Source organism: Suricata suricatta, chromosome 5, assembly GCF_006229205.1.
Source record: "Suricata suricatta isolate VVHF042 chromosome 5, meerkat_22Aug2017_6uvM2_HiC, whole genome shotgun sequence".
In the NCBI taxonomy this organism is placed as follows: Eukaryota; Metazoa; Chordata; class Mammalia; order Carnivora; family Herpestidae; genus Suricata; species Suricata suricatta.
In genome coordinates, this window is record NC_043704.1 from 72,069,749 (window position 1) to 72,095,445 (window position 25,697).

Here is a 25,697-nt window from a genome sequence, read left to right on the forward strand (position 1 = left end):
CCAGACAGCACACTGGCCCGGGGTAGCCAAACAAATACACTCTCACTGCACGAATCGCCCTCAAAAAACAAAAAAACAAAAAAGCAATCATCAGGTCAGAGAATCATTCACTCCCCACAGTGAAGAGGGTACGAGGCTTGGTAGCGGAGGCTGCTCCTCCTGGCCTTTTGCAAGGAGGGTAGAGTCTCCCTGGTGACTAGGACTCCTCGGGATGGCGTGACTGCGGCCAGGATGCTGCCAGGGGCCTCCTTCACTGCCGAGAGATGGAAGGTATCCATCCCGACACCCACCAGTGGGGGCGAAGCACCAGGAACCAGCCTGTCATCGGTGTCCCCAAGGCCCCCGCAGATCTAGACGCAAATAGCTCCAGACCCACGCGGCTCCCAGTCTGCTGAGAGGGTGGCTTGCTCCTGTTTCTTTTCTCTCTTTTTTTTTTCTTTTCTCAGGGAACAAAATTCAGAGGAAGAGCTGGCAGTTCTGGAAACTTTTCTGGCTCCTCAAACAACTGTGGCAACAATGGAGTAGAGAAGACCCTCTCTGGGCACTTTCCTCGGACTCACAGGGGAGGGGAAGGAGAGACCCTTCCTCTGGGTTGAGTGGCCTTGCCCAGCTGGTACAGGCCCGGGTGAGGAGACCTCCTGCTGACAAGGAGGAGATGGAGCCCCCCCCCCCACCTGCCCCCACCTGCCCGTGGCTCCTCTGAGAAAGAGTGGCATCTCTCCATTCCCCGCCCTTCAGAGGGCTTGTGCTGCCTTGGAGGCCTGGGGCTCTCTGGGCAGGTCCTCGAGGCTGAGTCCTTCCATCTGGAGGCAACTGCTGCTGCTAGATGTGCAGGGGCATCTGGGGCATCTGAGGAGAAGTGGGTTTCACATGGAGGGGATAATCTGAGACGGAAACTCAGGAAGGGGGATGCTTACTGAGGAGCATTTCCTTTATCTGAGGACCCCCTTGAGGGTTTCACCCCATTGGTCTGCCCTGGCCCAGCACAATCAGGTGCGTCGGGTGGTCTGGGCCAAGCCAAGCCACAGAAGGCAAGGACAAAGGCTGTCTGTGTCCAGCGGTTTCATTTCCTTGGCAGACCTGACTGTTGCCTCATCTGGTGTGGATGCCTCCCTGGACAGACACGGTGTCCTAAGGAGGGAGGCCGGGAGAGGGAGTCTAGAGCTCAGATGGAGAGGGGCTGACAGGAGGTGACAGGTGCATTCCTCAGAGGGGAAGAAAGAACTGGCAGGGGAGGGGTCCCTGGGGAGCTCAGCAGGGCAGGCTCCAGGGGAGAGGGCCTGGGGGGGGGGGGAGGCCGGGGCTCAGCCTGTTTCCTTGGTAACTGGCCTTTTCCAATCGGAGCCTGGTGAGGCTCCTCCGGTGGTGGGAGCCTGCAGATCTGCAGGGAGGCAGCCTGCCAGCCGTGGGTGGGGCGTGACTGGGAGGCCGCCAGCTCCCCGCCTCAGGTGGCAGAGGGACAGGTGGTGCCTGGGAGGCAGAGGCTGGGTTCACGCAGGAGCCCTGCTCGAATCCAACTCAACTCGAGGTGGTGGGTGGGTGGGGGGCTTTCCTTTAACATTCATCTTTATTCCGGCTTGAAGCAATCACGGAACCTTCTCTTTGGTGTCAGAATCGCAGCTCTGAGGAGCTCCGTGGTTTTTCACACTTCCTGTCTCTCTGAGCAGTGCTAACCCGCTTCACCGTGGAGAAGTGCCTATTTATGGAGATTTCTGAGTAGGTTTCCATTCCGAGGGAGGCCAGGTTCACCTGGGGCTGCCTCAGAGGGCGGCCTGGAGGCCAGCTGTGAGGAGCGGCAGGAGCAGCAGCTGGGGCAGGCTGGGCGCCGGGGCTGGAGGGACCGAACACGGGCGGTTAGGGCCTCAGAGCACCCGGAGCCGCGGCTGCGGGCAGCGGGAGCACCAGTGCAGGACTTGACCCCCCGCGCTGTCGTGCACTTGACTCACCCGGGCTCCCTCTTTCTGCCCTGTTACAATTCTTCTTTCCCCTAGTTTCTTTACATATTAATTCCTTCCAAAATTATACTTCATGTATATTTATGTAGTTACCTCGGTTTTCTCTGGACCATTTCTTGCAGCATTTATATTCTTTATCCAGCTCTGTCTGGGTCACACAGACTTCTTGTTCAGAACACACTCCCCACCCCATCCCCCCACCTCCACACCTCAACTTGATCTGTAACTACGGGGAGTGCCCCTCAGTTCACTCAAGGATTTGGGGTGAAAGGCTGGGAAGGATGCTGGGGGAATGTGGCGGGGCACCCGCTCTTCCTCTGTGAGGTGTGAACTCACCTGCGCCCGAGCACTGCTGAGAAAGCATCCCTTCTAGAGCCGTCACGTAGTCCGGGCCCAGCCAGTCTCGGTACGTGGTTTTCTCCCCTACAGGCACCGCCCGGATCGTGGCATCCTTGAAAAGGAGGTCTTGGCCATGATAGTTGGACGAGTCAAACATTTTGAACCCATTCTTATTGTGGTCATCTCCAAACAGGTCCTGGAAGAACCACAGGTAGACGTGGTTTTCGTCTGGTCCTCCCCGCGGTCACTCAGGCTTTACATATGGTAAGCCAAAGAGTGAGGGATTTCAGGGCACCAAGACTGATTTGAAGTCACAAGCCTGCCAAGTCATCATGCTGGAGTACAGATATGATGATAGCTACCACAGTAAGCAGAATCAAAGTGGCCACCAATCTTTTGGGGGGCTCACAGATACTGGAGGATCTAATGAAAGGTTAACCTTCTCCCCAGGAAAATGGGCACTGACACAGGTTCTTCCCCACATTGCTTCTGAGGGGAGAGAAGGGAGGAGATGGGGAGGTGGGGGAGGGGTAGAGTGGTTGGGAACCAAGGGCTGTGTTCTCAGACAGTCTGGGTTCATTCCAGATGCATATTGAAAGTTAAGCCTGGCACAAAAACAGACACTCAGATCAACGAGACAGAATAGAGAACCCAGAAATGGACCCACAAACATATGGCCAACTCATTTTTGACAAAGCAGAAAGGAATATCTAATGGAATAAAGACAGTCTCTTCAGCAAGTGGTACTGGGAAAACTGGACAGCGACATGCAGAAAAATGAGCCTGGACCACTTTCTTACACCATACACAAAAATAAACTCACAATGGATCAAAGACCTAAATGTAAGACAGGAAGCCATCAAAATCCTTGAGGAGAAAACAGGCAAAAACCTCTCCGACCTTGCCTGCAGCAATATATTACTCAACACATTTCCAGAGGAAAAGGGAAACAAAAGCAAACATGAACTAACGGGACCTCATCTAAATAAATATCTTCTGCATGGTGAAGGAAACAATCAGCAAAACTAAAAGGCAACCAATGGAATGGGAGAAGGTATTTGCAAATGACATATCAGATAAAGGAAAAAGACATGAATAGATACTTCTCCAAAGAAGACATCCATATGGCCAACTGACACATGAAACAATGTTTAACATCATTCATCATCATATAAATCAAAACCACAATGAGATACTTCTCACGAGTCAGAAAGGCTAACCTTAACAACTCAGACAATGACATGTTGGTGAGGATGTGGAGAAGGAGGATCTCTTCTGCACAGCTGGTGGGAATGCAAACTGTGTAGTCACTCTGAAAAACAGGATGGAGCTTCCTCAAGAAGTTAAAAATAGTACTACCTTACGACCCAGCAATTGCACTACTAGGTATTTATCCAAGGGATACAGACGTGCTGTTTTGAGGGGAAGTATCTATTCATGTCTTTTGCCCATTTCTTCACTGGATTATTTGTGTTTTGGTGTTGTTTGATAAGTTCTTTGTAGATTTTGGGTACTAACCCCAATGTTTACAGCAGCACCATCAACAATAGCCAAATTATGGAAAGAACCCAAATGTCCATTGATTGATGAATGGATAGAGAAGATGAGGTATATATGTACAATGAAGTATTACTTGGCAATCAAAAGGAATAAAATCTTACCATTTGCAACTACGTGGCTGGAACTAGAGGGTATTAAGCTGAAATTAGTCAGAGAAAGCCAAATATCATATGACTTCACTCATATGAAGACTTTAAGATATAAAACAGATGAACATAAGGGAAGCAAAAATAATATAAAAACAGGGAAGGGGACAAAACATAAGAGACTCTTAAATATGGAGAACAAACAGAGGGTTGCTGGAGGGGTGGTGGGAGTGGGGACGGGCTAAATGTGCAAGGGGCATTAAGTAATCTACTCCTGAAATCATTGTTGCACTATATGCTAACTTGGATATAAATTAAAAAAAATAAGTAATAATAATAATAAAAAGAAAGTTGAGCCCATGGATTTGCAGATGAACTGGATGTAGACTGTGAGAGAAAGACGGGAGTTGAAGAAGACTCCTGAGGAAAAGACGTCTGGACTTGCTATTCGCAGCAGGGGGGAAGCCTGAGGGAAGCAGGGCAGTCCAGCTGCGGGCTTGTTCCAGCTGAGAAGCTTGTTAGAAATGCTACTCAAAATGTCAGGCAGGCAGCTGGTAAAGATGGAAGGGCAGGATGAAAGGGTTGAAGATGTAAATTTGGGAGCTGTCAGTATGGGACTACTGATGATGTGGGAGGAGGCGAGATCAACAGGAATGTTGATGCAAGTGGAGAAGAGGGTTTAGGATTGAGCCCTGGGGCAGCGTCACTCAGCATCAGGGAAATGCAAATCAAAACCACACTGAGATACCACCTCTGACACCAGTCAGAGTCGCTAAAATGAAAAAATCAAAAGACTATAGATGCTGGTGAGGATGTGGAGAGACGGGCACCCTCCTACACTGTTGGTGGAAATGTAAACTGGTACAGCCGCTCTGGAAAACAGTGTGGAGGCTCCTCAAAAAATTAACAATAGAACTCCCTTATGACCCAGCAATAGCACTGCTGGGGATTTACCCAAGGGATACAGAAGTGCTGAGGCATAGGAGCACATGTACCCCAATGTTCATAGCAGCACTCTCAACAACAGCCAAGACATGGAAAGAGCCTAAATGTTCATCACCTGATGAGTGGATCAAGAAGATGTGGTTTATATATACAATGCAATACTACATGGCAATGAGAAAGAATGAAATCTGGCCATTTGTAGCAAAGTGGATGGACCTTGAGAGAGTCTTGCTAAGTGAAATAAGTCAGGCAGAGAAGGACAGATACTATGTTTGCACTCATAGGTCTAACAGGAGAACAGGAGAAACCTAACAGAGGACCATGGGAAGGGGAAAGGTGGGGAGAGTTAGGGAGAGAGAGGAAGGCAAATCATGAGAGACTCTTGAATACTGAAAGCAAACTGAGAGCTGAAGAGGGAGGGGAGAAGGGGAAGCGAAAGGGAGGTAGTCATGGAGAGGGGCACTTGTGAAGAAGAGCACTGGGTGTTATAATGGAAACCAACTTGGTAATAAACTATTAAAAAAAAAAAAAGGATTGAGCCCTGGGACAGTCTGGTGGTTACAAGCCAGGGGAATGAGGAGGAACTACTATGGGGCCTGGGAGGAAAGCCCGGCACGTGTGCACCTGGGAGCCAAGGGGCAAAACACTTCCAGCAGGTGGGAGCTGTGACCAGTGCTGCTAAGGGGTCAGGGAGATGTGGGCTGAGAAACAGCCATTGGACTCAGCACCATGGCTCCCTGTGATCTTGCTCAGGGCAGGTTCAAGGCCCTCATGGGAGCCTGTCTAGAGTGATCTCCATCCTTAAGAGGGATCAGAAGGAGGGGAATTGGTGACTAGAGTAGAAATGACTTTTTGAAGGGGTTTTGCTCTAGGAGGGTGGGATTATGGCTATAATGGGCTGTGAAACAAAGACGGGGCTCATTTTTTTCCCCAAGGTGGTAGAAAGAGCAGCAGGCTTATATGTGGGTGAGAATGCTTGGGCTGAGAAGGAAACATTAATAATGCAAGACACAGAAACGATAGTTGGAGGAATGCTTTGACTAAGGGAGCATCTCAGAACTACCCCTTCCTTACTCCCCCCCCCCCCCCCCGGGCTTTCTCAGTTTCTCCTGAGGTCTGCTCCAGGTAGACTGAGGCACCTGGGGCCATGGCTCACCTGGGCCTTGTCCAGCAGTCCATACACTGTGAAGATGTTGGTGTCCCGCCGGACCATGACGGCATGGGACGGTATCTGTGCCAGATTGCAGGCTGCGAACTGTGACACCTCGGCCCGGGCCCCATTGGGACACAGCAGCTCATAGTCCTCTGACCGGAGCTCAGCAGCCCAGGGCTCAGAATTGTGGCCTGAGGGAATGGAGCAGTGGGAGAGAGGAAGAGAGAGGATGCTTTCCTTCCGGATTCCCAAATCCTTGACTGGGGAGAGGTGGCCATATGTAGCCAGCTTCCCAACCCTCTCCATTCTCCAATTGCTCTGCTCTCCTACCAGGACCAGACAACCCAGCTGGGCTAATAACTTTGGTAGGAGCTGGGGCACCGGGGTGGTTCAGTTGGTTGAGTGTCCGACTTAGGTTCAGGTCATGATCTCACAGTTTGCAAGTTCGAGCTCCACATCAGGCTTGCTGCTACCAGCACAGAGCCCACTTTGGATCCTCTGTCCCCTGCTCTCTGCCCCTGCCCCATCTGTGCACTCTCTCTCTTAAAAATGAACAAAAGCATTAAAAAAAAAAATAACACTGGTAGGAGCTACCACTGGTAGGAATAGGGGGAACCTATAATGTGACAGGTATTTCACAAGCACTGCCTTCTCATGACAGCAATACAAAGTGAGTATGATCACCCCCATTGCATATGACATGAAAAAACGGAGACTCCCAGGCAAAGAGCCCCACCAATGTGTTACAGGTCTTGGGCCGGAGGTGGGATGGGCGCCTGAAGGTGGTGCTTGACCTCTTCCCCTAATGGCTGAAGTTCTCAAACCGGTAAAGGTATAACATCATATGTTGATTTGTAAGAGGCAGTTTCAAAGGAAGGTCTAGGGTGGGGCCCAGGGATCTGTGTTTTAAACCAGCAACCCAGTGATTCCGAAGCAGGGGGTTGGCCCAAGGGCTGCCTGAGAAACACGGCCCTTGGGAATCATATTTTTATGTCTTCATGTATTCACTTAGTATCCACCCTCTTCCAGAAGGGACTCCAGGTGGGCTCACAAGTAGAGATAAAGATAAAAATAAAGGGAAATGAGAGGCCCTGGGAGGTGGGTACCTTGATGCAGGTGAGTCTTGAAAGGCCCCACTCCTCCCTAGTCCCTCCCCTCCCTCTATCCCAAGACCACAGAGGGCCTGGGGCCAGGGCCAGGCCAGGCTCACCAGCTCCTGCAAAGCACACAGCTCCCTCCTCCCAGGGGGATGACCCCAAGTGTTCTTCTGGGTGGGAGCTTTGCAGGGGTGAGGGGTTGTGGCAATGAGACCTGAAACCCTCCTAGCCTTGGTAATACTTCATAGGCACGGTGAGATCAGAGGCTTGAAATCCTAACTGATGTTTTTCACCTGCTTCTTCTTCACCAATCTCCTCCTCCCCTTCGGGCCACATTATACCTTTCTGCACTGAGTTTTTGGGAAGGGTTTCTAAGAGAGGACTGAGCCCCCAGCATTTGGAGTTTCAAAGCCTGGGTGTAGGCAGGGTATAGAGAAAGAACAAACAGCAGGTGTTGGAGGGAAATAAGCTCCAGTCTTCAAAATGGAACAGGAGCAGGGAGGGAAGAGAGGCATGCCAAAGAGCCGTGCGTTGTGATAGGCCCTGGTGTGGATTTAGTGGGGCTGGAGTATAGAGTTTCTGGGCCTTTTTTCCCAGCTGGAGCCCAGGAAGGTGACTCCAGAGAAAAAGCCACCCATGTGACATGAATGGGGTTGCGCACTGCCTTGTATGGCCTAGGAGCTGCGGGGTGATTTCCCTGCATAGGACACTGATGTGCTCAGGACCAAAGACCAGATGCTGATGTGAAGTGATGACCCTGTGGAGAGAGGCCACTGCTCCCTGCCCCCTGCGCCGCCATGCCTAGACACGATAAAAATGCCCAAGAAGGGGTCTCTCCAAATTGATCAAGCTTGAGTCTCTACCATTTTGGTGGAATGGAGATTTGGATTCTAGTAAAAACTGTCATGTGTCCTGCCTACCTGGACATGTGACCTGAGGTCTGTTCTTCCCCAGAGGCCCTTGGAGCCCTGGGCTCCCCAAGGGGCAGAGCCTTCTAGACTCAGTCTTTCCCAGCTGCTGTGCTGCCCCAATCCTAGCAACACCCCAGTGCCTGGATCACGCTGGCGATGGAAACCACCTCCCGCGAATCTGGGCCCGCTCTGGCCCCAGCCCTGCTCACGTACCGTTTGTGTTGTCAAAGACGGTCGTGTGCTTGACGAAGGCGACCTCCCCCGCGTTCTCAGCCAGGCACCTGCCACAGGAGAGGCCCGAGGCAGGTGTTGGCAGGAGGGCCCCGCCTCCGTGCTGGCCCCAGGCCCGCCCACCAGGCCACCACTTACCTGAAGGCGCCGCTGTAGCCGTAGTACCGCTCCTGGCTGTTGCCCACACACTTGTTTCGGTCCTGCTCATCCCCCACGCAGAGCGCACACAGTGAGGATGGGTAGCTCTTGGGGTTGTTCACGGGCACGCAGCTGGCGCTGAAGAACTCGCTCACGGCTGGAGCAGAGGGGAAGGGCTGTGTCAGGGGGCCAGCAGACGAAAGGGCTGCGGGGGCTGGGGGGTAGATGGGAGGGCTGCTCCCCCACGAGTCTGCCCACTCTGCCTGGACCTACAGCTCAAGGCCACACATCTCTCCACTGCCACCCTCAACTCCCCCAGCTCAGATGAGCACATCTCCTCCGTGAGATTCACAGGGATGAGAGGAGTACAGAAGTTGTCCAGACACAGGAACCCTGTGAACAGCCTCTGGTTAGTAGTCACCCAGCCTTCCCTTGGACTCCCTCAGGGATGGGGAACTCACTACCTTATAAGCTATTCTGTTCCAGTCAGGGCATTTGGCCAGCGGTGTGGGAGTGGGAGCGGCCAGCCCTAACACTCTCTGTGTGCTTGTGGGGATGGTTAGAAAAATGTGGTTTTTTTCTGAGGCGCCAGACAGGACAGAGGTGCAGAGTCAGCCCAGGATCTTGGCAGCTTCCTACTGCCTTCCTTTCACCATGGATGTATGTGATTTAACGGGGGGAGGGCCTTATGTATGGCATATGGTGGCTGCTTGGTAAACGTGACTTCTTCAGCACTTATACAGATGGCTGGCCACTTTCCAAAAAGGTCCCCCAGATGCCCAGCTGCTGGGATATGGGGACAACCCCATGACAGGATGGCGATACCGCCAAGCCCCAAGCTCATGCATGCCCCCCGCTCCTCATGCCCACTGGAGCTAGTTCCACTCTGGGTAAGTGGGACAGGGGCAACATGGCACCCTCCACACAACAACCAGACACCCCACAGACTGCCCCAAGTGTGGGCAAGAATAGTCCCAACCTTCCCAAGAGAAAGGGACACATCAAGGAGGAAGAAGAAATCTCTCTGGGCTGCTGTGTGGGCTCCTGCTGGGGGAGGGCTCCCTGACCCTTAGACCCAGCCCCCAACCCAGTAGACGCCCCCCAAAAGAGTTTGCATGTCCATGTCCCTGTAGAGAGTGGTACCTGTGAGGACATCACAGTCCTTGGGCCGGATGAAGCCCCTCTGCACCAGGATGCCCACGGGGATGTCCCAGCCCGCGGGGCTGCGGAACCCTGAGTGGCAGGAACGCTTGCCCCGGAGCTCGTCCAGGGTAAAGGCGTAGGAGCTGTTCCGTTTCACCACAGCCACCACGAAGTAGGAGTTGCTACTGTCCTCCGCTGCAGGGAGGGGACACCAGTGAGGCCCAGGTCTGTGCATTCCCGGTTTCAGCCAGGCAAGAGCCTCAGGTGGCTCTGGCCACGGAGTCGTGGTCCTGCCCCAAGCGCCTCTCTCCGCTTCGCGTCCAGGCCCTGTCTGCATGGGTTCAGGAGGGCACGTCCAGCAGTGGGACGCCCATGTGTTCCCCCCAAGGCTGAGAAGCAGGCCTTGGCTCTACTTTTCAGTGTTCTGTGTCCCTCAACCCATTTCCCAACATTTCCTCACCCAAAGAGATTTTCCTTTCCTTACACCCAGGTGGCGTTTTTCTCACCTCCTGGGAGAAAGGTGGAGGCACAGCTGAGGGCTGCATTTTTCCTAGGCCTGAAGACTTTTCACATCCAAGTGAAGTGACCTGAGGCTACCACTTAAGGGGACAGAGCACCAAGGCCCCAGCCCGGGCCACTGGGAAGATGTGCATGAGCTGACAGGAAGGACAGTCCCCAGGGCCACCTTCTATGAGCCACAGTTAGGCTGGTTAGGCTGGAAAGTTAGGCTGGAAGGGCAGAGGAGGCCCTCTAGTCGAGGGATCAGCAAATACTCAGCCTGCTTTTGTATGACCTGGCCTACAAGCACAGGAACAGTGTTTAGGGGTGCCGGGGTGGGTCAGTCAGCTGAGCGTCTGATTTCGGCTCAGGTCATGATCTCACAGTTCACGAGTTTGAGCCCCACATAGGGCTCTGTGCTCACAGCTCAGAGCCTGGAGCCTGCTTCAGATTCTGTGTCTCCCTTTCTCTCTCTCTCTGCCCCTCCCCAGCTCATGCTCTGTCTCTCTTTGCCTCAAAAATAAACATTTTTAAAATCTTAAAAAAAAAAGATTTTTATATTTTTAAAAGGTTGTCAAAAAAAAAAAAAAAAGAAAGAAAGAATATGCAGAGTCTGTATATGGCCTGCAAAGCCTAAAGGATTTACTTTCTGACCTTTTACAGAAGGTCTGCCTACACCTGCCAGACTTTTAATGACTACATGGGAAAACTGAGGCCTGGGGCCGGAGGGCTTGCCTGTGACTGAAAGCAAGCAGCCCTGGGAAGGGGACCCTGAGGGGGAGCTTTTGAAAAAGGCTGGTGGCGGTGGTGGGTTATAGATACATGAAAACATCAGCTGCCTCCCAGAAGAGGCCAGGGGGCCCAGCAACCACACTCACGGGCATAGCGCTCCCCAGCTGCTGGAATCAAGCCGTATTTCTTTCCTGCCGTGTAGATGTCCTCGCCCTTCAAGGTTACAGCATCGATTTTCCCAGCCTGGCATGGGACAGAAAGGGTGACTGGGCAGAGGAGGTGTCGGGATCTGACAGAGGTGCCGGGGACTTTGGCCTCTAGCTCTCTTCCCCGGGGAACCCTGTCCTACCCCACCCTTGTGAGATGCGTGGGCAGAAAGGGGTGCTTGGAGGACCAGAGGCATGAAACCAGCACTCCCCTCCACGGGCATCTACTTCGAAATGTTTACTGACACGTCTGTTGCCAGGCCTTGTTCTGAGCAGAACTTTGACTATCCCTGTCCTCACACTTGGGGGGGTGGTCTCCCCAGGGACTGCCAGCCCTCAGAGGCCTGGGGCATTGTACTGTGTCCCCAGCACCTGGCCCAGAACTAGCACACAGCACAAATGCAATGTGTATTTGTCGAATTTGTGTGCGAATGTACGAAAGAGCCTCCAAGACAGCAGTCTCATGGTTAAAAAGCTCTGCCTCAGGAGGCAGCAGGAGGGGTCCAGGTTCCTCTTTTCTCCGCTCTCCTGAAGCTCTCCAGGTCTCCCACACTCCACCCAATCTTGTACGTTCTGAAGCCTCTGCACAGGTGACCCCTTGGACCCTGAAAAGGGATTAACTGAAAATCAAGGCATAGTCGTGTGACAAACCCCGAGGAGAGGGGGATGGGGCTGGGGGAGAGAGGGGACATCTGCATCCCAGGAAGGTACCCCGCACTGTTCAGGCCCAGAGGCATGATGTTAGGTGGTAGAATAACAGGCAGTGGCATTGATATGGGAGCCTGGAAGGTGTGCCTCTGGGGGCCCTCTCCCCCCTCCCCCAGGCCTCCTGCCTACTGTGAGGGTGGGGAGGAACCCAGGCCCTGGACCTGTGGCCCAGGGCGCTGTCCAGCTTGGGCCACTGTGGGCAGGAAGCAGATAGGCGTCAGAGCTGCATTGGACACCATCTCTGAGAGCCTTAGTACCAAGTGTCTCTGAGCCTTTTGCTGGGGTTCTGAAGAAACTCCAGGTCTGTTCCTCTCGCCACAGGGCACTGGGCAGCCCCTGAGCCCTGTCTGAGATTAGACAGAGAGAAGGCTCTTCCTGTAGGGAACCTCCCTCCTTCACCTCTCCCTGCTCTGCCGCCCCACACAGGACAGCCTGCCCAGCCTTAGGAGAGGAACAGTCCTCTACCTCCAGTCTCCCCTTCCTCCATTCCAGCGGAGGCTCCTCCTTCCTCAGTGCTACCTGTGGTCATGGTCGGGTCAACCTCCTATAGGTACCTGGGGAAGGAAAGGGGCTCCCCCACCATGAGCTAGGTGACCTTGGGCAAGTTGCTTCCTCAGCCTCTCCCAGCCCCAGTTTCCACACTTGACAGTGATCATACCCACCCCATAGTGTTGTGAGGATTAAGCGAAGAAGTCCGTGTGAAATCTTAGCACAGCGTGCGGCCCCCAGGACTCGCATGCTTGTGTGACTGTTGTCTCTCACAGTCCTGGCCTCCTGTTATTCCTGTCCACTCTCCTCTTCCTGGCCTTTAAGTCAATGTGGTTACCTGGCGGGGGCGGTGTGGACACTCCTGAGGGGCTGTGGTCTGGCCTGCCCTTGGGGACTGCCCTGAGAAGGGCTCCTGATCATAACCTCGCCCTACTCGCTCTTAAAAAAGAAGAGGGAGAAGCCCAGCCACCCAGGGGCTGGTGGGACACCAGTGACCACGGCAGCATCCTTGACTGCAGGGCCCTCCCAGTTCTGGCCTCAGTCTCCAGGCCGAGACTGCCTGGGCTTCCACAGGGAGCACATCAGTGGATGCCAAATCAATGTAATGAACCATGACAAGCTTAGGAAAAATGACTAGGATAGAATACAACAGAAGACATGAGGGCTCATTGAACTTAGTACTGTTTGTTTCATCTCTCTCTATAGAAGGCCACAGGTCAGCCAGTGCCTAGCTGGGCCAGTCTCATGCTCCTTCTGCTCCCAGCCCACCCATCAGGGAGGAGGGGTTCCTGGGTTCCCTGAAAGGAAATACCCTACCCTGTCCCCTGGAGTGGGATGGCTGGTCCCTGCCAGTCTTTCCTCCTCCCTTTTCTCTGTGGGGTTGTCACAGGAGACGTTCTCCTCCCCAGTCTGTCCTGTCTCCTTCAGAACAGGTGGCACTGGGGGAGGACTGGTAAGGACCATCCCAGACACTGCTACCACCTGCCCCCTGGCCTGCTCTGCTCCTCTGGGCATGGCCCCTACCTGGATCCATTCCATGCAGTGCTGGGGAGAATCGGCCGACACACACTGGATCTCCGGCTTGAGCTTCTGCCGGCTGAAGGCCACAGCCATGTCTCCACACTTTTGGATCTCAGGAGTGGACAGCACACACCACCGTAGGTAGCGGGGCAGCCCTGTGTGGATGTGGGTGAGCTTGTGGTCCACGCTCACCTGCTTCCGGGGCTGGCCCTGAGCATGGCCTGTGGGACGGGGCTATGGGGGCCAGTACCTCAGTAGAAAGAGCTTGGAGTCAGACTCAAGGGAGAGTCTGGCTCTTTCCCTCATTAGCTCTAAGAAGTAAGTTATTTAACCATCTGATCCTGTTTCCTCTTACAGAAAGGGGATAACTATGTGTCTCTTTCATGGGACTGTGAGGAGGCTTGAGGCAGATCATGGCTGTCATGTGTCTAAATGAGTGGCACACCATTTCACTGGCTGTAAGGGGCAGGAGGTAGGAAGCCCGTTTGTAGACTACTGCAATGGTCCAGCCAACAGACAATGCCTGAACCAGGGACTTGGCTGTGGGGTGGGGAGGAGGAAGAGAGAGGCATTGTGGAGAGAGAATGATGGGACTTGATGACTTCTGTGTGGAGGGACGAGGAGACCCTTCCCAGACAGACCCCGATGGCCTGGGTCCCACCCCTTGGAGCAGATGGGGCATCCAGGGTACAGCAGACCATGCAACTCTGAAGCAGCTTCTTCCCAAACCCCCAGAGGCAGGGAAGTGGAAGCAGTGGGTTCTCAGGGAGGCCCAGGGGCACAGTTCCTGGGGTGAGAGCCCTCTCCCAGCTGCCTCTCCAGAAGCATTGCCATGCCTGTGGTCAGGCTGGGCTGGACCCAGTGGAACAGGAGACCCCTGAACTTACGGTTGGGGTCACAGAGGAGACCCTTCATGGCTTGCAAGTACTCGCGGCCCAGCCAGGACTCATAGCTCTGTGTGGCAATGGGCACCAGCTCGGAGGTGGCATCTTTGAAGAGCAGGTCCTTCTGGCCATAGGCCTGAGAGCTGAACATCTGGAATCTGCTGCCCTCGTGGCTGAATAGACGCTGTGTGTCAAGGGACCGGAGTGGGGGCTGGTGAGTTGCTGCCAGCAGAGAGCGGAAGCACATCCCACCCTCCCAGATCCGCCACCAGCTCCTTCTTCCCATGCACTCTGGCCAGGCGCTCTCTCTGAGGACCAGGTAAGGCACTGCCTCCCTCCTTCCTCTGTGCTCCCCCAGTGCACTCCGCCTTGTCACACTCGGCTGACCGAATATAGGACTCACGGCTCAGGTGTGGATGGGACTGAGGACAAGCATTGGGGCAAAACGAGCTAAAGCTGGGGTGCCCCACAGTCAGAAATGTGCTGTTCTTGTAAACAGTGGTCTCAGCAAAACATTATTCAGCCCATTTAATTAATGGGGTACTGGCTTTGTCATTTTACTTGGTCATGTATCCTGGTTTGGGTCTTAAGAGCAGCTTTCTCTGAGGGGTGCCTGAGCCCAGCCCTCCTCACTTCCTGAGTCCTGGGTCTCCCCTCTCTGGTCGACCCTCCTGGCTGCCAGCTCATATATTCGGTCCCTCCTTCACACCAAAGTTGGACACTACAGAGACCTCCTCAGGTGTGGTCTTGCCCCAGGCAGGGGTGGAGGGTGGGGGTCTCTGAGTCTTGCCTCTATTGGTCTGGCTGGCCCAGCCCCATGATGGCTTTTGCCGGAGCGAGCCCCTACCCTGGCGAGAGGCCAGAAGGTTCAGTACCATCTGGGAAGCTATGTAGGGGTGGGGGGTGGGGGGGGGACTCCCTGAACTCACCTGGCCTTCATTTAGCATCTGGAACACGAGGCCCCCATCTGTGTCGGGCCGGACCATCACCGCATGAGCAGGCACCCGGGCCAGGTGGCATCGCCTCCACTCGGTGACATCAGCCCGGCTGCCATCCAGGCAAAGCAGCTGGAAGTCTTGTGACAGTAGCGCCTGGCCCCAGGAGGGAAGAGTTTTCCCTGGGAAGATGGAAAGCCTGTGGTGAGCCAACTTCTGTCCTGGGAGGGGTTTGGGGAGGGCCTCAGGAAGGCTCAGGAGAGGGAGTGGGCGAGGCTAGGGTGTCTCAGAGCCGCAGATTCATGGTGAACAGAAACTCTTCCAGGAGGTGAGACTCAGAACTCAGAATGGAGAGGAGCTTGGTGGCCACACTCCACAAGACCAGGTGACTTTACATTTTCTACAGACCCTCCCCGGTTTCTATTAAAAATATGGATTTGAGGTCTCTGACAGGAATGCAGCACATATAAACAGGACGAGTCATTAATGATAGAAAGAGTATGAGACAAAGGGAGGCTCAGAAGGGGAGAGAGAAATGAAGCAGGAGTTCACTGCTGGCCTTGGGCACTAAACTTGGCTCTGAGCAGAGAGCAGGGGAGAGGGCCATGGTGGGAACACAGCCTGACAGAATCTACCTGGAACTGTGGCCCAGAGAGAAAAGGGGGACTCTCCAAAGCTTTGCCCATATATTCATCCAACATTCATCTAATAATGTTTCGCGACGTTTCCTCCAAGTCCTTTGATCCATTTTCTAACCATTTCTAACATGGCCATAGACATACTTGATAGGCAATTTTGCATCCTACGTTTTTTTTCCCACTTGTCATTTTAAAGTATTTTCCCACACTATTGGAAAATTTCCATAAAACTCATTTATGATAGTAAACCAGATTTATTTGAAAGAGTGAATATCAACACCAGACTAGGAATATTAAGAAGAATAATTTTAAGATCATAACTCAACAGATGGTCTTACATAACAGTACATTTATGACTTTTCAATTTTAAAATGAGAAGGATAAGCCTCTGGTTGGAAATAGGAAGGGAAAAAATAATTTGTGGGATCATGAAAACTCTGTTCCCTCCAAAGTTATTTTAAAACCAAACCCCAAAACTGAGAGTAATGGTTTGGAAAACTCCATAAAGGTCATCTTTAATGGCTGCACAATCATTTATAGCACCTCGACAATTACTCCGTGCCATTCTCGCTTCCCTCCTCAGCTCCTCTCTATTTTTACTCTGCTGCAAAGCCTCTGTATAGAGCTTTGGGGGCATATCTGGCCTTCCGGTGAGACAAATGCACCACGTCGGTATTTCAATCTGCCACTCCTGGTTTTCACTGGCTAGGGACCATTAGAGTCATCTTTCCTACTTCAGATATTTATGTCAATTCCCATTTTTGTTCTTACCAATCGTTTGCATGAAGATAGTCTTTAAAAAATTATTTAGACATCCTTAGACTGCTATCACAATACTATAAGACCAATTTTAACCCAACACATCCCTATTCTTTCTTCACCCTCCAAATTTTTCTTTGCTTGATCCTGAGGCCCAAGTCCCAGTTGCCCATTTTCATAAGTTCATCTCGCTCTGGAGATAATCCTATGTGCTTCCTCTTTTTTCAAATCATTTTTTTTCCTCTTTCCCAAATCTGGTTCTTATTGTTTGCCTTCTTGAATGTCAGACCACATGGTGGACCTTCTGCTTTTAAAGGTAAAGGTTATGATAAAAAAAAAAAAAGATTATGATAAAAAAAGACAATGATCAGACATTACTGAACAGGCAAAACTATAAAGACAGAAATGGCTGGTGGATGCCGGAAGGAGGCATCAAGGAACTTTTGGGGTGAAAAGTCTGTCACAATCACTGTCTTGATTGGGTTGGTGGTTACACAACTGTGGTTTTGGCAAAGCTCACAGAACTGTACTTCAAAAAAAGAGTGTCTTGCTACATGTGAATTATACCTCAAAATAAAGAAATAAACAATCCTGACAGAAATCTAAATTAAAGGACATTCTAGAAAATAACTGGCCTGACTCTTCAAACATGTCACTACCACAAAAACAAAGATTGAGAAATTCCTTGAAGTCAAGGGAAACTAAAGAGATCTAACAACTAAATACCAAACGTGATCACATATTAGGTCCCTGGACTGAATAAAAAATGCTATGAAGGACAGAATCGGGAAAGCTAGTGAACCTGGAATATGGGCTGCAGATTAGATAATAGCATTGTGTCGACGTTCTTTTTCCTGAATATGATGATTGTTATGGGGGCAGGTCCACGTCTCCTTGTTTCTAGGAGATACGCACTGATGGATTAAAGGCTCTGATGCAGGCAGGCATGCTCTCATATGGTGCAGAAAGAACATACACAAGTATAGAAAGAATGATGAATCTAATGTGGCAAATGGTAAAAGCTGGAATCTAGGTAAAGCTAAATGGAAGTTCTTTGACTTATTCTTTGAACTTTTCTAAAGCTCAATGGTTGCAAAAAAAAATTTTTTAAACAACAATGATATAATGGATAGACACAGAACACTAACCCAATTTAATATGACCTTGTCCAGGGATAAGGGACAGCTTCTTCAGATAACAGGAGAAGGGATGGTAGAAAGCTAATGCAGAGATTTGCAAATGTTCTGCACCATCAGAACCCAGTCTGAAAGTGGGAGCCAATGCCAGACACAAATCAGAGCAGGGCAGCCCCTTGTCCCACAGAGCAGTTTGAACTATACTCACCAGACCCAGCTCTTCCTTTTAGGGAGAGCTACAGGGCCTGAGACTCTGCTCTTGGGGGCCAGCCCCCCTACTCACCATCAGTGTTCGCCAGCACCGTGCTGTGCTTGACAAAAGCCACGTCCCCCACCCCGTCCGCCAGGCACCTGCGGAGGAGAGACCAGTGAAGCTGGGTGAAGCTCCTCTGCTTTCTGGAGGTCTGTTCTGGACTGGAGGGCTTGGTGATGGTGGTCAGGCAGCCCAGGATCTAGCTCTCTGGTTTGTTTCCTTTGTGGCTTTCCCAAGTTGTGGAGCCCTCCTAGCTTCTCTCATCATAGGGAGAGATCCCTTATAATCAGTATAGACCCTGCACAGCCCAGCTCGGGGCCTGAGTGGTATTCATAGGGCAGGTGCTATTACCAAAAGTTTTGATGCTCAGGGTGTTTTGAAGATGACTCTGCCCAGAGGCAGGGGATTAGATAAGACGTCCTCATGTCACACCACAAACCCCTGAGTGGAAGGGACCAGGACTTTTATGCATCCTTTATACATTACTGCCCAGTGCCCCTGGGCAAAGGGCTGCCTGGGTCCCCACAGCCGGCAGAGAGGCAGGGCATGGGCTGGGTGAACACCAGGAGAGTGGGGTGGGCCAAAAGCTCTGGCTTGGAGGACTGGGGATTGTTTATCTCTCTGGGTCCCACACTTCATTTCCGCAGCCTCCCTGCTTCCAGCTGCAAACACTGAGGCCAAGGCGGTTAGAGGGGCTCAGGAGGCTTCCATTCCAGGCCCCACCGAGCATGTTTCCCCAGCTGTGGACACACACGGCTATACCACAAGCTGCTGGAGACTCTCTTTGGGCTCCATGGAGAGCTCCGCTAAAGTGCCAGCCCTACTCAGGTATGCAGCTGAGGCCAGCTGACTGTCAAGACTTCCGGGGTTCCCGCCACACTCTCCCACTCCCATCACCCTCCCTGCTGGTCTGAGACACCAGAATGGGGGCATGACTGTGGCAAAAGGCGGTTTTTGCCATTTTCTACTCTCTGAGCCCTCATCTCTCTAAACACACCAAACATGTTGATTTTGTGAGCAAATCCAGTCTGGCATATTCCAGTTGATGTTTGTAAGCTAACCAGGCACAGGGACTGTATAAAGGGTGCTTTGAAGAGATGCAGCCAACACTGCCCTTCCCTTTGGGCTCTCTCAGTGCCCAGCTGTTTTCCACCCGCTCTGTGACCTCCAGCCCTCACCTCTGACTCAGCAGCCCCCGCCCCTGCCCTCTCACCGGAAGGCTCCGCTGTAGTCATAGTATCTCTCCAGGGGGCTCTTGGCACACACCCCCTCCCCAGCAGTGTTGCCCCTGCACAGGCGACAGAGGGACTCCGAGTAGCTGGTCTCTCCTGCCCCAGGGACACAGCTGCCCCCAAAATAGTCGCTGACAGCTGTGGGAAGGAGGCAGAGGTCAGTCAGCCACACGGGGTCAGACGCTCGCCAGTGCCCCAGTGAGGACTCACCCGCCTCAGGCTACAGTTAGGCCAGGACGAGCTCCCTATGGATTTGCTGGACCCTCAAGCTTCCGTCTGAGCAAAACTGGGGAGCTGGTCTGGGTCAGTGACTCCTGAACCGGGGCCACAAAAGCAGCAAGGGGTATTGGGCGTGACTGTTGCTATTTTAAAAATGGCTCCGGGGGATAAAACATTCATCTCCACTTGCCTGCAAAGGACAACCATCAAATAAATACTGTCCTCACTGTGGGTTTCACTTTGAATCAGTTATAGGTCATCAACGAAAGTGGGGAAGGAAAGAAGTTATCACATAACGACTACAATTAATTTCATAGACAACACTTTTGAAAACACAGGGAAGGATGGGAACGGTGAAGTGGTCGGGATAGGAATGGTTTGGGGGCCGCTGCCACCAGCACCGAGGCCCAGTGTCCCACCCTTTCAGCAAATATTTATTCTGTGCTAAGGTCACCCTAGTGCCTGGTAGGGTGAGCAGGAGGCTCGTCACCCAGCGAGACCACGCTCTCCCAGGGTGGGCTCCCTTTCTTGGTCTGCTTGTTGCCTCTTCTCAGAGGAATAGACATTTATTTATTTATTTTTTAATGTTTATTTATTTATTTTTATTTTTGAGAGAGAGAGAGACAGAGTGTGACCAGGGGAGGGGCAGAGAGAGAGGGAGACATAGAATCCGAAGCAGGCTCCAGGCTCTGAGCTGTCAGCACTGAGGCCAACGCAGAACTTGAACCCACGAACTGTGAGATTGTGACCTGAGCCGAAGTCGAATGCTTAACTGACTGAGCCACTCAGGTGCCCCAAAGGAGTAGATATTTAATAAATGTGCCAACTGAAGGATAGGCCACCCATATCTGGCCACCATCTGAGGGGACATGCTCTCCAGCTCTTGCACGTTGTGCTGGTTGGGTCGTACGGGGGCAGTGAACGCCTGTGTGTACATGTATGGATGGGCTTGTGCATGCGTGGTGTGGCCCGTACACGTGTGCAGGTGTGCACATGCATATGTATAGGTTTGCGTGTCCGTGTGTGCGTGTCCAGGCAGGCGCATGCCTGTGTGTGCATACACAGCACGGTGACCCCGAGAGGTATGGGAGTTGAGCTCATGAGAGTAGCAGCTCTGTGCAGGCAGAATGTGCCCTGTGCGAGGCGCTGTGCAGACACACTGTGGGAAGGACCACAGCTCTTCCACCCTCACCGCTGTGGTGCTAACTTCCCTGTGTTACAGAGGAGGAAACTGAAGTTCAATGAGGTAGAGTAATGGACTTCAGGGCAGACCATACTGAGCGAGGGGTTAGATATACATCTATCTGACAGCAAAGTCTGGGCCTTAAAAGATCATTATGCTCTGAGACACGTGGGTGTCCGGGAGGCCCTGGAGGAGGTGTGATGGTGCTGCTCTTTAGTTAAAGGAAGCTGAGGATGAAGGTGAGCCTGGGGACGGTCACCCGTGAGGGGAAGGCAGAGCAGCAGCCAACAGAGGCCCAGTGCTCCTGCAGGACAAGCCTTACCTGGCCCGAAGCCCTTACCTTTGAGCAGGTCGCAGCCCATCACGGAGAGGCGGCCGCTTTCCACGAGGTAGCCCATGGGCACATTCCAGCCCACCGTCCTGTTGATGCCCGTGTGACAGGACTTCACGCCTTTCAGGGTGTTGATGGTCACGTGGGAGCTCCTCTTGACCACAGCTACTGCGTAATAGGAGGTACCAACCTCTAGAAGGAGACAGGAGAGGAGTGAGGGTGGCAGGGGAGAAGTCACCAGAGAGGCTGGAACACTGCCTGGGAAGGCTGTGGGAGATGGGGGTGTGTGTGTGTGTGTGTGTGTGTGTGTGTGTGTGTGTGTGTGTGTGCGCGCGCGCGCGCGCGCGTACGCACACACCGTGTATTCTGAGTTAGAGGCAGGTCTGGTGTGTGGTGCAGGGACTGGGGCTAAGGCACTCACATCTCCAAGCCCACACCATGTGTCAAGTGCACACAGGCTGACTCATTTTGCCTGTGTGACAGAACAGGGGTCACTCTCTCCATTTTACAGTCAAGGAAGGAAGGTTGTTGAAGGTCACAGAGGACCACAGGAAGGGGCAGAACTGGGATCTGATTTTGGTCTGCTGGGCTCTGGAGGTCCTGGGCAATAGCTGTGGCTGGCGTGCTCCAGCGCTAGGCATTATGAAGACTGCTTCACCAGGCAGTTGTGCCCAAACTGCAGCAGACATGGGGCAGCCCCTCGGTAAGGGCTTGTGGGTGCAAGTTACAGGCATGCTGGGCTCCCGACAAGGAAGGATAGGCTTAAATCAGCCCTCTATGTCTGGGGTGCCCCCACTCTGAGGAGGCTGTCAAGAGAGACTTAGGGGAGTCTCTGTGGGTTGGTCTGGCCTGAACACCAGGACTGTTCTGGGGACCAGAACTGTTCTACTGACCAGCTTGAGGGCAATTAGGGATGGGCCAAACCCAGCAAGGACACACTGCAGAGTGACTTCCTCTGTCCTTAGGTCCACCCTTTCTCCCACTCAGCCCTCTGACCTTGATCATATACTTCGCCCACCACGGGCTTCAGGCCATGCTCCTTCCCTGCTTCGTAAATGGCTCCTCCATCCAGGGTGATGGCATCAGCCTCCCGGGCCTGCGGGGAACATGTGGGTCAGCCCAGCCACCTTGACCCATTCGATGAGGAGCTCACAGACAGCCACTAATCTGCCTAGGGTCCCTTGAAAACCCATGGAGGTCCATATTGGTCCTCTTTGTCTGGCCCAGGAACCCTGGCCCAGGTCAGCCTTGTAGCCACAAGGGCCTAGGAGGCTCATGCTTTATCAGGTCCTAGGTGACAGCTCCCTAGGCCAAGGGTTTGCCTTAATTTTTAAATAACATAATTAGAAAAACATTAATTTTCCAGGGCCTTTAATGGCTTTACACAGTAAAAAAAAAAAAAAAAATTAGGGGTGCCTGGGTGGTGCAGTTGGTCAAGTGTATGACTCTTTGATCTCAGCTCGGGTCATAATCTCATGGTTTGTGGGTTTAAGGCCCATATCGGGTTCTGCACTGATAGTGGGAACCTGTGTGGTATTCTGTCTCTCCATCTCTGCCCATTCCCCACTTTTGTGTTTGCTGGCGCTCTCTCTCTCTCACAAAATAAATAAACTTAAAAAAATTTTTTTTTAAATCAGAAAGGGGTGCCTGGGTGGCTCAGTCGGTTAAGCCTCTGACTTCAGCTCAGGTCATGATCTCACATCTGTGGGTTCTAGCCCTGTGTCGGGCTCTGTGCTGACAGCTAGCTCATGAGCCTGGAGCCTGTCTTCTGATTCGTTATCTCCTTCTCTCTCTGCCCCTCCCACCTCATGCTCTGTCTCTCTCTGTCTCAAAAATAAATAAAACATTTTTAAAAATTAAAAAAAAATTAAAAAATCAGTTGGTACAAAATGGTCTGTAGTGAAAAGTGAGTCTCCCTCATTTTCCTGCTTCTCAGAGCTCTGCCTCCACTGTTAACCTGTTTCTCAGATTTTCTCTCTAAGATGCAGACTAAATCCCGTAAAGTCCCGCTTCATTTTTTCCCTTTTTATTTTAAAACACAAATGGCAGTATATCTATCGGTGTCATGGGGTCCATGATAAAATAACTTATAATTCAGTATAATTGCTTTCCTCACCATGGAGCTTGACCGAAGCCCCAGGCCCAGGTGGTACGTATGACTGCGTTAGGTTTGGGTAGAAATCAAGGGCTGAGCTGAAATGAAAACCCGGGTCCCCTTGTGCATGCCCAGAAGGCTTCCCCCCAAACACTGTCCTTCCATTACAGTCCTGCCTCCGAGAGTCAGTGCCAGCTGAGCAGATCCGCTACTCAGCACTTCTTTCCCATCCCATTCACTCCCCAGGACTGCTGGCCTCCATTCCTCCTTCCTGGGAAACTGCACAAGCCCCATTCAGGAAAACTTCATGTCGGTGTAACTGCCATGGGCCACTGAGGGGGCTGCTGTGTGGGCGCCCCCTGGTGGGGGAGGGTAGTGTCCCTACTCCAACAGGGGCCTGGCGGAAGGAACACTGCCTCTTGGATACCTTTCCCTACTGGCGCCCACTGAGCAGGGGCCCTCCCTGCGGCCTCCCAGTGCCTGGCCAGGCCCTTGCAGGAAACGAGCCGGCCCTTGTTGCCTGGGAAACTCAGGAGATCCCATGGCCAGCCCTGGCAGGGAGGAAACAGCACCTTTCTCAGTGAATGAAGCTGTTGTGCACCACCTCGTGAGTCAGAGCCTTCCCGTCTGGCAGAGTTAGGGGAGAGGACTCACCGTGATGAACTGGATGCAGTGGTCAGCTGAAGTGCCCTGGACACACAGGAGGGACGGCTGGATGCCGGCTTCCTGGAAGGCTTTGCTCATGTCGCTGCATTTCTGCTGCTCTGGCTCTGAGGTGGTGCACCACCGCACCTCCATCCCGCTGAGTGCTGGGGGCAGGGGACAGTGAGGTCCCTCCCCTCCAGAGTCCATGGCCTTCACGGCCCGCACAGGGTGACCCCGTGAGCCTGTGTAGCCAGTGCTCTGCAACAGCCCTGCCCTCCCACTGGGAGGAACCAAGGCAAAAAGTGTCAGACTACAGAGGGGCTGGGCTCCCTGGCAAAGCGGTGTGTGGGGACATGCATATCCCTGCACTTGGGGCAGCTCAGAGCCTGGCACTTTATGGAGGCCGGGGAACGTCTCCAAGGGTAGTGCTCAGCCACCCCCAAACCTGCTCAGCCTGGTGGGTGGAAAGAGCACTGGCTGGTGAGTCGTGGCTGGCTCTGTGACCAGGCAAGTTCCTGCCTAGTCTTTGGGCCTCTGTGTCCTCCAACAAGAGGGTGATAGACCAAGTTCTCTCACTCGAGATCCCTGAGTCCTCCCCAGGAACTGGGCATTGAGAGGGGGAAGGGGTTGTGGCTCCTTGAGGAGACTTGCAGCCTCTTGGAGCATCTGTGATTATGTCCATGGTGAACCCGCCCTCAGGGTCACAGTGCCAGGCCTCTGCCAAGGGGAAGCGGAGGAACCAGCAGGTTGATCCAAGTTTCTGCTCCTGGGGAAGGAGCCAGTGACCTCAGGCAACTTAATTTGACCTCTCTGAGCTTGTTCTGTCACCTGAGAGCAATGAGAAAAGCCACCTTCTATGCTGGAGATAAACCTATGTAGAGAGTCAGGACACACAGCTCCTCAGTGGACTTTTGCTTAGACCCCTCCTCCTGGTGGGGAGCCTCCTGGGTCTCGAAATCTGACCAGGTCAGGGTCCCAGAGAGCTCCCAGCCTGGGGGCCCAGCAGAGGTGGGGCCCCAATTCCTTGCAGTCCATGCCTTTGTAGACCTGAGTTCCTCCACCACTCACCCTGTCCAGCTGTGGATCCCGTTCCCCACCTTCAGGAACCCGGTCATCCTCCCCTGACAGCCTGTCATCCCCATCCCCGCTCCCAAGGGTCCACAGCCTCCTTTCTGCAACCCAGCTCACAGCACCCTGGAAAGTGAAACTGCGCCCCCCTCTCCAGAGCCTCAAGACTGAACCTCGGTGTAGAGTTGGCACCGGGGTGGCGGGTCCAGATTCTGTATTAGTGAGGCCACAGGGTGAACCCATCCCTGCCAGCAGCTCCCCGAGGTGCCCTGACTTCTTGGGAGGGGGTGGTGCAGTCGCGAGGAGACCCGGAAGCGCCCCCTCCTCTTCCCTCCCCCTCGTTGCACCTCGCAGGGCCCCCTAGGGCCCGCTCCCGGGTCGGGTCGTATTTCGCGTCTCCCCATCAGTCCCTTAGAACCTTTTCCTGCTTCCCTCCCCGCCAGGGGCTCGGGAGAGACAGAGTCGCTCTGGACCCCCAAATCCTCCTCCGGCTTCCACGCTTATCAAGAGTGTTCACCCTCTCTCCCCGCCCCTCCAAGACTGTCCCCTCCACACCTCTGACCGCCCCTCTCTTGGGAGAGTCAGAAGACCCGCTTTTCCAAGGCCCAGCTGAATGCCGTTTCCTCCAAGAAGCCCTCAATCGCCTTCAGCTGCACTTGGCGCTTTTCTACGCCTGCCCCCTTTCCCGGGAGAAACGGACTCAGGGCAAATTTCCCAGCCTCGTAGGACCCTGCTCCGGGGTGGGAGAACTGCAGGACCTCCGCCCCAGCTCCTGCTCCTGCTCCTGCACCCGAGACTGGGCGGTGAGGCCTCACCTGTGCGCAGAGAGATGAAGAGCCACAGAGCTACGCTCGGGTCCCGCATGGCGCGGTCTAGACCTAGCTGGGGCCGGGCTGGGTGTGGGTGCGTCTCACTCTGGGTCCAAGTTGATCAGCAGTTGCCGGGACGTTCCGCCTCCTTCCTCCCTGGCACCGGCCTGCAGCTACTTAAATGCGGTCAGGGTGTGTCTCGGCGGTGTCCACGCCTCACACAGACTGGACACCTGGGCCAACCAGACTGCCCTTGGCCGCCCCTCCCCACCCTCTCTCTCTGGCGCCCCCTGCTGGAA

The 25,697-nt window shown here is 53.3% G+C and overlaps 1 protein-coding gene across 1 annotated transcript; it reads right to left on the reverse strand.

Annotated features, from left to right (window-relative positions):
* Positions 1 to 701: 701 nt before the first annotated feature.
* On the reverse strand, positions 702 to 25,453 carry MELTF (melanotransferrin). The gene is made up of 16 exons (XM_029940732.1): positions 25,405 to 25,453; positions 23,531 to 23,685; positions 21,778 to 21,877; positions 20,791 to 20,973; positions 19,030 to 19,186; positions 17,847 to 17,914; positions 15,025 to 15,212; positions 14,099 to 14,279; positions 13,215 to 13,366; positions 10,935 to 11,031; positions 9,559 to 9,753; positions 8,416 to 8,572; positions 8,260 to 8,327; positions 6,042 to 6,229; positions 2,292 to 2,490; positions 702 to 1,831 (listed from the first exon to the last, which is right to left on the reverse strand). Exons 1-16 carry the CDS (start codon positions 25,451 to 25,453, stop codon positions 1,761 to 1,763), a joined length of 2,208 nt encoding a protein of 735 aa, XP_029796592.1. The 3' UTR covers positions 702 to 1,760.
* Positions 25,454 to 25,697: the final 244 nt, after the last annotated feature.

Excerpts from the sequence above, each read along its gene's own strand:
- MELTF (XM_029940732.1), bottom strand. The coding sequence starts at position 25,453 with ATGCGGGACCCGAGCGTAGCTCTGTGGCTCTTCATCTCTCTGCGCACA. Across the intron at positions 15,213-17,846 it reads GGTGCTGGCGAACACTGATG|GGAAAACTCTTCCCTCCTGG; the intron begins GTGAGTAGGGGG and ends CCATCTTCCCAG. Across the intron at positions 9,754-10,934 it reads AGCTGGGGAGCGCTATGCCC|CGGAGGACAGTAGCAACTCC; the intron begins GTGAGTGTGGTT and ends CCCTCCCTGCAG.